The following is an 8,652-nucleotide window of genomic DNA, read 5'->3' on the forward strand; positions in this document are numbered from 1 at the left end:
CTGAGTTAGAGGCACCTTCTTAAAAGTGTACTCTCACGGAAAGGACAAATGGGAGAACTAGGGCTAGGTACTACTTACACAAAAGGGGGAGCATGCCTCCTGCTGGAGTGGGGGCACCGGTTGCTCTTAATTCCAAACCCTCTGTACTATTGGATTCTTGACTTTGCATGAATTATGAATCACCTGCTTTTGCTTTAAAAACAAATAAGAGCAAGAAAAAAACCACACACACACACACACACACACACCCCTTTTATTTCAGGCTTTCCAATAACTCTTAAGATTTCAAGAGGGGGTGCCAACATTTATTGTTGCCATTCCCGGCGAGTGTTAAGACGGCGAGGCTGCTTCCCTGTCACCTGCTGCCGTTGCCGATTCTCGAGGGTCCAGTCAGCTTGCGTTTCCTGAACCACGGCCCGCAGTCCCTGGATTACTGTTAACGTGGACTTGGTGGCATTTTAGGCTGCGGTCGGGAGCCTAACGTCGTCCTAGAAGGTGGCCCTTGGCTGTGGGTCGGGGTCAGCGAGCGCGGGGGGACGGGCCCGTCCCCCCTCCTCTGTGTCCTGTCGCCACCCCAGGAATTGCCCTTCCTGGCCATTTTCCACCCCAAATCCCACGGGCGGGCAGCCTCCTGGCCCCGAGCCTCCCGAGGCATTTGTTCTTTGATAGCTTTTCCAGTTTCTTCCCTGGTTCTTTCTGAGCCGCTTTTGGCCATTCGGTTCCATCTGCTCGGTTTTGTAAAACTGAAAACATGGGTCACACCCCCTCCCGCTGCCAGGTGGACGCTCCGGGTTGGGACCCACCGGCCTATTGAGGGAGCCGAGGAGGGAGGGGCGGGGGGCGGGGCCGCGTCCCCGCCCAGCTCCGCCCAGCTCCGCCCCCGCGCACGCGTTGCGAGCCCGCGCCGGCGCCTGCTGGACCCTGCCGCGCGCCGTCCTTACCCGGCCTGCCCCGCGCAGCCGCCGCCGGAAGTGAGTTTCGCCTCTTCGGAAGCGGATGGTCCGCTGGAACCTCGCGGGTCGGCGGCGGCAGCGGCGTGTGGCGGAGCTCCGGGCCAGAGGCGGGCCGACCTGCCGCCATGGCCGGGGATCAGGACCCGTTCGACGCCATCGTGATGGCGGATGACAGGTGAGTGGCAGCCTTCGCTGGGACGGGGACCCCCGCCCCGTCAGGTGAGCTCTGGAGCTGCTGGGCTGCGGGCTGCGGCGGCCGCTCGGGCCTGGTGTCCCGGGCGTGGGGGCCTTGCAGGGGCGCTCTGGGGTCCTGGGAGTGGCGGACACGGGTGGGGCCGAGATGCTCTGGATCCTTCTTTACTCGTCGGCCGCTGGGGCGGGCGCCCGGTGCCCAGCTGCTCCTGCAGACCCGCCTCCGCGGTCGGGCTGCCCCAAGCATCTGCTCGGCCTCCTGACTGCCTTCCTCCAGGGACGCCCCGTCTTCGCGTGCGACAGACCTTTGCCATCTGGGCCCTGCCCCCTTTCCTTGTTCCTTAATGGTAGGACATACGGCGGCATTCATGGCCACGCTGATGAATGTGTGCGACGTCCTCCCTGCCCCTGCGGAGCCCCCGGGGAGCGCGGGGGCTGTGACGCGGGGGCGCTGGCAGTCGCCGTGTGCCTGCCTGTCTGAGCCGGCAGTGGTGTCGGGAAAGCGGACGTGCACCCGTCAGTGGCCGACGTTTGTGTTGTGAATCTGGTACCTTACGTGTTGTACTTTGGTACCTGTTTCAGTCGCCCAGATGAGGCAGGTCACGCAACCAGCAGGCGGGAACTCCTGTCCTTTTTGGTGACTGCAGGTTCAGGCGGTGCCACTTGCCCCCGTTGAGCCCCCAGAGTCAGAGACTTGATTACGCTCCAGGCACCACAGCCCTCGTCCAGGTTGTGGTGCCCTGATGGCATTTCTCTCTGCGCGTCTACTGAGATGTGATGGAAAGCCCTCCATGGATTGCGGGTTTTTTGAAGCAGTTGGTCCCGTCTGGTATCTTACAGACTCCCTGGACTTTGTGCCACCCGGGCTGCACAGCAGGGTCCCCTGGGAAGTTTCGAAAAGTAGATTCCTGGGCCTTAGTTCAGACTTACGCAATGTCTTCGAAGTTTCCCTGTGTGTTTCTGGGGTCCCTCCAGGTTTGGGAGTCCCGAAGTAGCTCGCCCCCCTCATTGGTGAAGAGGCTTCAAGAGATAGGGCGCCTCCCCCCGGAGGAGACTTAGGGAGGGGTAGAGCTGGGAAGGGAGCCGGAATGTTCTGTCTTACGTTTTCTGCTTTTTCTGCTGTGCTGTGCCTTGTCTCGCTGGGTTTGGGTAACGGGGGGGAGCAAAGTCTTCCCGGGAAGAAGACTCTCTCTCCTCTTTATGTGCTCAAGCGTGCTGCTTCTCTGTCCCAGGTTTCACGGGGAAGGGTACCAGGAAGGCTATGAAGAAGGCAGCAGCTTGGGTATCATTGAGGGAAGACAACATGGCACATTGCACGGCGCTAAAATCGGATCTGAGGTGAGTGGGAACCCCTGCGTTGAAACGAATCCTTTTCATGTGCCGTTTATAATTTACTCTGATGGTCGGGATGAGGGAGCCAGAGCGTCAGGCCTTTTAAAATGGCAAGAGACTAGGCAGAATGTTGATGGAGAAATGCGCTTGGTACGGAACTGTATCGAGAGAATGACGTGCGGGTTGGAGAATGACAAAACCCATCCTCGTTCACCTCAGTTTACCTGAATGTCGTGGTGCTGCCTCGGGTCTTAAGCCAGCTGAATCCTCACCCAGAGAATGTCATGTGAAAACATTCCATTTTCATTTACGCCAAAATTCCGTAAAATCTATGATTTGCCTTCTCCTCGGCCCAGTGCCCTCGAGTGGCCCTCACGGACAGCTGGCACTAAATGAAAAGTCTGAGGCAGTCATGACTATATTACATGTCTGTTGCTGCAAAACGAATGGCCACGAAACATGTGGGCTTAAGCCAGCCACCGTTTATTATCCCCCTGGCTCCTGCCGGTCAGGGGTCTGGGAGCAGCGGAGCTGGCTGGCTCTGGCTCCGGGTCTCCTGATGATGGAGCCAGGGCTGCAGGCGTGTGAAGGCTTGACGGGGCTGGAAGAGCCCCTTGTGTGGTGCCGCACACAGCGATTGTTCTCGCCCTGTGGACCTCTCCACGGGGCTGCTTCAGTGCCCTCGTGACACTTGAGCCAGTGATGAAGGCAGAAGTGACCTTGTCTGTGATGCTTAGCCTCAGAAGTCACGTGCTCCCTCTTCCTGAGTTCTATTGGTTACACTGTCCACTCTGGTACCATCAGAGGGGCTGCCCAAGGACATGGTCTGTGGGACCCCCTTGGAGGCTGGCTACCCCACTGATGACCTAATTTCTGTTGCCTGATGCTCAACACATACTTCTAGAACAACAATGTAAGACACCACTGCCCTCCTCCCCACCTATTGTTTTGAGAGTAGGATAATTAGACCAAGGGTAGCTAGTTACTTATTCATTTCTCACTTAAATGTTTTTTAAATTTACAGATCGGGTGCTACCAAGGTTTTGCTTTTGCTTGGAGGTGTCTCCTGCACGGTCGGGCCACTGAGAAAGACAGGTAAAGTTTGAGACTTCTTTTTTTTTCAGTGTGTGGACCAGGAGTTCTAGTTCCATTAGCTTGCTGTGACCTTGAGCAGTTAATGTCTCGGTGTCCTCATCTGGAAAATGGAGAAAATCATCATACCAAACTTGAATGTTGTTATGAGATTCACAGGAAATAGTACAGTAGTCTCCCTTATCTGTGCTTTCAGTCAACTGGGGTCTGAAACTATTACATGGAAAATTCCAGACATAAACAGTTCATAAGTGTTAAATTGGGCACCATTGTGAACAGCGTGAGGAAGTCTCGCGCCGTCCTGCTCCTGTGTGCCCAGGACGTGCATCGCACGGTGTCCAGCGTTTCCACGCCGCAGACTCTCCCGCCCGCTAGTCACTCAGTAGCCACCTTGGGGACCAGCTCAGAATTGCAGGGCTTGTGTTCACGTCACCCTCATGTTACTTAATGGCCACAGAGCGCAGGAGTCGTGATGTCGGCCACTCGGGCATGCTGGAGAGAAGCCATAAAGGGCTTCCTTTAAAACAGTATGTAAGGGTTCGGTGCTGTCCATGGGGTCTTAGAATGTACCCCTGCAGATAAGGGGGGCCTGTAACCAGGGAGTGCCAGGCATGTTTTCAGTGTTGGATGAACACTGGTCGTTACTACTTTGCGAGTTCTCAGGTCCCCCTGGCTTTCTCCTGGTGCCATTAGAGCACCAGGTGGCTTTTAGATAGACTGCCGTTAGCAATGTTGAAATTGATATCTTCTCCTCCATCTTTCCTCTAAACTTCTCATAAGCAGAGTACAACAGTCTTGGTATGACTGGGGCTCAGAAATGGTGACCTTGTTGTCACTAGTTTTTTTAAAAGTGTAGCCAACTAGGTCTGTTAACGAGCTAACACATTTAATGTGTTCAGCTTGTGTCTGGTTCTTAGTAGCACTGGGTACATGGGCGCTGTTGTAGCCTTTCTACGCTATTCTTACACCCTGTGCTGCCTACCGAAGGCGCCGTGGCCCTGTCGCATCTGTGCTCATTCTGAAGCTGGAAACGCGTCCTGAAGTAGAAGGAGCACGTGGCCTGGCCGTCCTCCCCTCCTGCTCATGGGAACCGACTCAGCCTCGCTGGTGCTTCGTCCTCCTGATGCCTGGTGGCTTTGCTTAGCCTGGGAGGGGCGCGAGGAGAGTGGGCAACAGAGCAGGGAAGGTGGCATTCTGCTCTCGGGGGACTCGTTGCCTTCATGAAATAGCTAGACTTGCTAGAATTTGCCCCCTCCCCCTTCAGATGTAGAACCAGGATGCCTGCCGCTGAGTGTGGGTGATTCTGAGGTTGCCTGTCTCTGACTTGTCCGTGTCACTGGGCCACTCCATTTGCATGAGTCCTTGGGGGGCGACTGAGGTGCATATCCTTGGGGGGAATGTCCTCTGAGGACTCAGCGAGGGTGCAGGATGGCCGGTGATCGGTTAGAATAGTGGCTGGCAGCCTGTGTGTGGCGCCACTGGGTGGCAGTGGAAGCTGAGCTTGGCGCTGCACCCCGCTACACAAAGGACCAGGAGAGACACCTCTTGGAGTTCTCCCTGTCTCCCCTCTCCCGCTGGCACTGTGTGCGAGGGGTCCCACATCCAGGGGCTGCCACCCCTTGCCCAGAGCAGGGGTTCCCTAACTCCTTAAAGCCGTGCCTCCAGTCTGTCTGTCAGAGCAGGAGCTGCGGTGGTTGGCTTGGCCGGTGGCAGCCTCCCAGCCTGGGTGCTCGCTCCCCTGCTCCCACCACCCACCAGCAGTGCCTGAGGGGCTCTTTGAGCCTGAAAGTCTTTACCTTGGAGCCATGGTTCGCAGACTGCATTTTATAAATCAGTGCAATTAAAAAAAAATGTTAGAAGGCTGATAGAGGATCTTCTGCTTCATGTTCCAAGTAAGGATGTCAAAAAAGAAACACCTGCCATCTGCATCATTGCTTGGTAAAATTGGGCTTTGACGCCACAGACCACAGAGAGCAGTAGCTAAGACATTAGGGTGCTTTGCAGCTGGGACGTAGCTTTTCTGGAAACTCTGGGGTGCTTCTTGCCCCTTTGAGCAACTGGCTGGAGCCTCACGCAGCCCGGCCTTTGGCCAGGGCTGAATTTGGGCACTTTCCCTGCGTCAATTTTGTTAACATCAGCCGTGAGTGATTCACGCCCTCCTGACATGCACTGACTTTGCCGGGTGTGTTTGGAGTGGCTTCACTGGCCAGAGAAGGGTAAGTCACTACTTGCAAAGTTGAAAACGGGCGGTGTTCTTGTATGGTGTTCGAATACAGCCATTTCCCATCTGTTGGCATCTGCCTGTGATCTCCCCGGAAACCGAGTGCTTTGTGGCTTTAGTTAACTTGCTTTGCCTTTCCACTTTCTCAGAGACGGAGCCATACGTTCTGGGTCTCAGTCACTCGTGACCTAAAGCCAGCAAACATAGCAGGTACTCGGGAGGTCTTGGTTGCTTTGAATTGTTACTGATTCATCTCGAGAACACATTCTTTGAAAGTCCTATTAATCGAGCATATTCTTGCCACTCAGCTGATCAGATGTGGCACATTATGCAGATGTGGGCACATCTGCTTGTTTTTAACCTGCCCCCAGGAGAGCACCCTGGCCTCCCGGGTCTGGTGGAAGCGAGGAGACAAACATTTATGGAGCGCCTGCCCTGTGCTACTAGGTTCTGCACTTGCCACAGAGCACGTGTGCTCTAGGAAGCCTGTGGGGTCGCGGTTAACACCCCATTTTACAGATGAGGACGCCGAGGTCCGAGGCTGAATGACCGGGCGCCTGGGCCCCTTCTGCACCGCCACCTCCCGCCCAGCGGAGCCCTTTGTCTCCCTGGGGAGGGGACTGGACTCTTGGGACACCGGCCGTGCCCTTGGCAGGGAAGGGCGTGGCTGGTTCACCTGCCGCTGAACCCCCAAGCCTGGGAGCAGCGTGTCTCAGTCCTGGAAAGTCCCCGGGCCCAGGGCAGGCTTGGTCTTGCCCAGCGTGCCCTTTCCTGTCTAGTTCTGCCTGTTCCCGTGTCTGCGAGCCAGGGAAGCAGCCGTCGGCGTGCTTGTTGTGAGTTGCCCCCGTGCCCGGCTCCGCGGCGAGGACGGAGGCACATCTGCTGCTTGGGCCGTACTTATGTGGAGGCACGGGTGTGGGCGAGAGCACGTTGCTCAGTAAATAAATACTGTTTCGCGTGATAAGAGAAGCCGTCACCGGCTTCTGAACCCAGCCGTGCTCAGTGCGCCCATCGCTCTGAAGGAAGCAGGCGCCGTGGTTGTCACGTGAGCTGAGCCTGTTGTGTACAGAGGACTAAAAGCCTTTCATTTCTGTGCTTTGCAGCAAAAAGATGAAGGTCTTAGAATCGTTGATTGGAATGATTCAGAAATTCCCTTACGATGACCCTACTTACGCCAAACTTCACGACGACTTAGACAGAATTCGAGGAAGATTTAAGCAGGTTTGTCCGCCGTGTTTCTTTTGGTGGGAGTGCCTTCCTCAGAAGAGCCGTGGGCCCTGGGGGCTCCCTCTGTAACGGTCTCGGGCTGCGTGTGCAAAGCGTTTTGTGTGTCGACTGCAGAGTCTAGAGGAGAGGTGTTAGGGCTTCTGGAAGGGTGGTGACATAGACAAGCAGAGCTGCAGCTAGAGAGAGGTGGGCTCTGGTTTGTGAGGCAGAATCCACGAGATTGTAAAAAAAAAGAAAAAAAAAAAACGTCGTTTTTCTTTTGTGTTTTCAGCTTTGTTCGTTACTGAATGTTCAGCCGGACTTTAAAATTAGTGTGGAAGGTTCTGGACTTTCATTTTGAGGACGACAGATGAACAAAGACGAAACGTCAAGGACCGATGTCTGTGTGTTAGGCGTTTAAAAATGTGGTTGAAGGAGAGCAATGATGGGGTCGGTCTTCGTTGTTCTGGAGGGAGGCACCCAGTTTGGCCAATGGAAGGGCTCCCTTCCCTGATCTGCTTGTGTTGCCTCAGTGTCCCCACGGGGCCCCCCATACAGGCCTGTCCCCACGGGGCCCTCCACACAGGCCTGTCCTGTGTCCCACCCGTCTGCTGTTGTAGCCTGAGCGAGGCACTCGCTGGCCCTGTCCAGCTGGGCAGCAGGCCTGGCGGCTTCTTGAGTAGGGTTGGCCCCCGGGGGTTTTCCCCCCAAGCCTGGATTCAGCGCTCAGAGGGACAGGTTTTTCAAAAAATGAGAGCGTCAGGGTTGACATGAAGTTAGTGAGTGGCAACAAGCGCTGACATTTAAGATGCGCAGCGCTGTGTGACGTGCCTCCGTGTTTTATTGAATCCCTGCAGTAACCCACGAGGGGAGGTTATTCCCTTTTTACAGATGCAAGAACAGACCTGTGGCATCTGGCAGAGAGAAGAGGCCCGCGGCCCGCTCAGTACTCCAGGTGGGGCTGGGGCTTTGCAGCTTCAGAACCGGTTCAAGGGGAACATGTTAAGCTGAAGACTAAGTGTTAGGCCAGCACGCTGTACACGGAAGCTTTTGGAGTCTGGCGTTGAGGACGCTGCCTTCTCCCTTTGAGTGGGTCCTTTCGTCTGCCCGCACGCACAGAGGGCAGTGTGTATGCGGGGGAGGCCCGGCGGAGGGGGGCGCGTTCCCCGGGTCATCCTCCCTGAGCTGCTTCATACGTGGCTGCACGGGCCCACGTCCCCGGAGGGGCCCAGGGCTGTGGCATGCTGCTCCCCAACTCCTGTCGGGGGGACTATGTCCAAAAGCAGGGAGTGGGGTGAATAAAGGAAGAGGCTGGAGACCCGAGTGGGATTCCTGGGGAGCCGGTTGGGCGTTTTGTCCCCCAGTCGGTGGCCTCGCTGCACTAAGCGTGTATGTCCTCACCTGCAGCCCCTCAGTTTGGGGGCGTCTTGTGTGCTGGGTGCACCCCTCAAACACTGCTTTCCTCGTGTTGGTCCTCCTGGGCTCTCCTGGCGGCGAGAGGCAGGGGCCGCCGCATTTCCCTTGCTGGTTTTTGTGTCTTCTGTTACCTGTTGTGATAATGTATTTTTGTAATTGGAGAACAAAAATAAATCGCGTCTTTTAAAGCTAAAGGCCGTCTGGGACCGTTCATAATGCGACATCCAGCCAATGCCTTCG

General features: G+C 56.0%; 1 protein-coding gene across 1 annotated transcript; it reads left to right on the plus strand.

The window, feature by feature from the left end:
* The first annotated feature begins 961 nt into the window (after positions 1-961).
* Positions 962-7,556, plus strand: LTO1 (LTO1 maturation factor of ABCE1). The gene is made up of 5 exons (XM_033120057.1): positions 962-1,128; positions 2,378-2,483; positions 3,502-3,572; positions 6,894-7,011; positions 7,289-7,556. The coding sequence occupies exons 1-5, from the start codon at positions 1,079-1,081 to the stop codon at positions 7,355-7,357; spliced, it is 414 nt and encodes a 137-aa protein (XP_032975948.1). The 5' UTR covers positions 962-1,078; the 3' UTR covers positions 7,358-7,556.
* Positions 7,557-8,652: the final 1,096 nt, after the last annotated feature.

Source organism: Rhinolophus ferrumequinum, chromosome 11 (assembly GCF_004115265.2).
Source record: "Rhinolophus ferrumequinum isolate MPI-CBG mRhiFer1 chromosome 11, mRhiFer1_v1.p, whole genome shotgun sequence".
Classification (NCBI taxonomy): Eukaryota; Metazoa; Chordata; class Mammalia; order Chiroptera; family Rhinolophidae; genus Rhinolophus; species Rhinolophus ferrumequinum.

Coding starts and splice junctions, on each gene's coding strand:
- LTO1 (XM_033120057.1), top strand. CDS start 1,079: ATGGCCGGGGATCAGGACCCGTTCGACGCCATCGTGATGGCGGATGAC. Junction 2,484..3,501: donor GCGCTAAAATCGGATCTGAG/GTGAGTGGGAAC, acceptor TTAAATTTACAG/ATCGGGTGCTACCAAGGTTT. Junction 7,012..7,288: donor TTCGAGGAAGATTTAAGCAG/GTTTGTCCGCCG, acceptor TTGTGTTTTCAG/CTTTGTTCGTTACTGAATGT.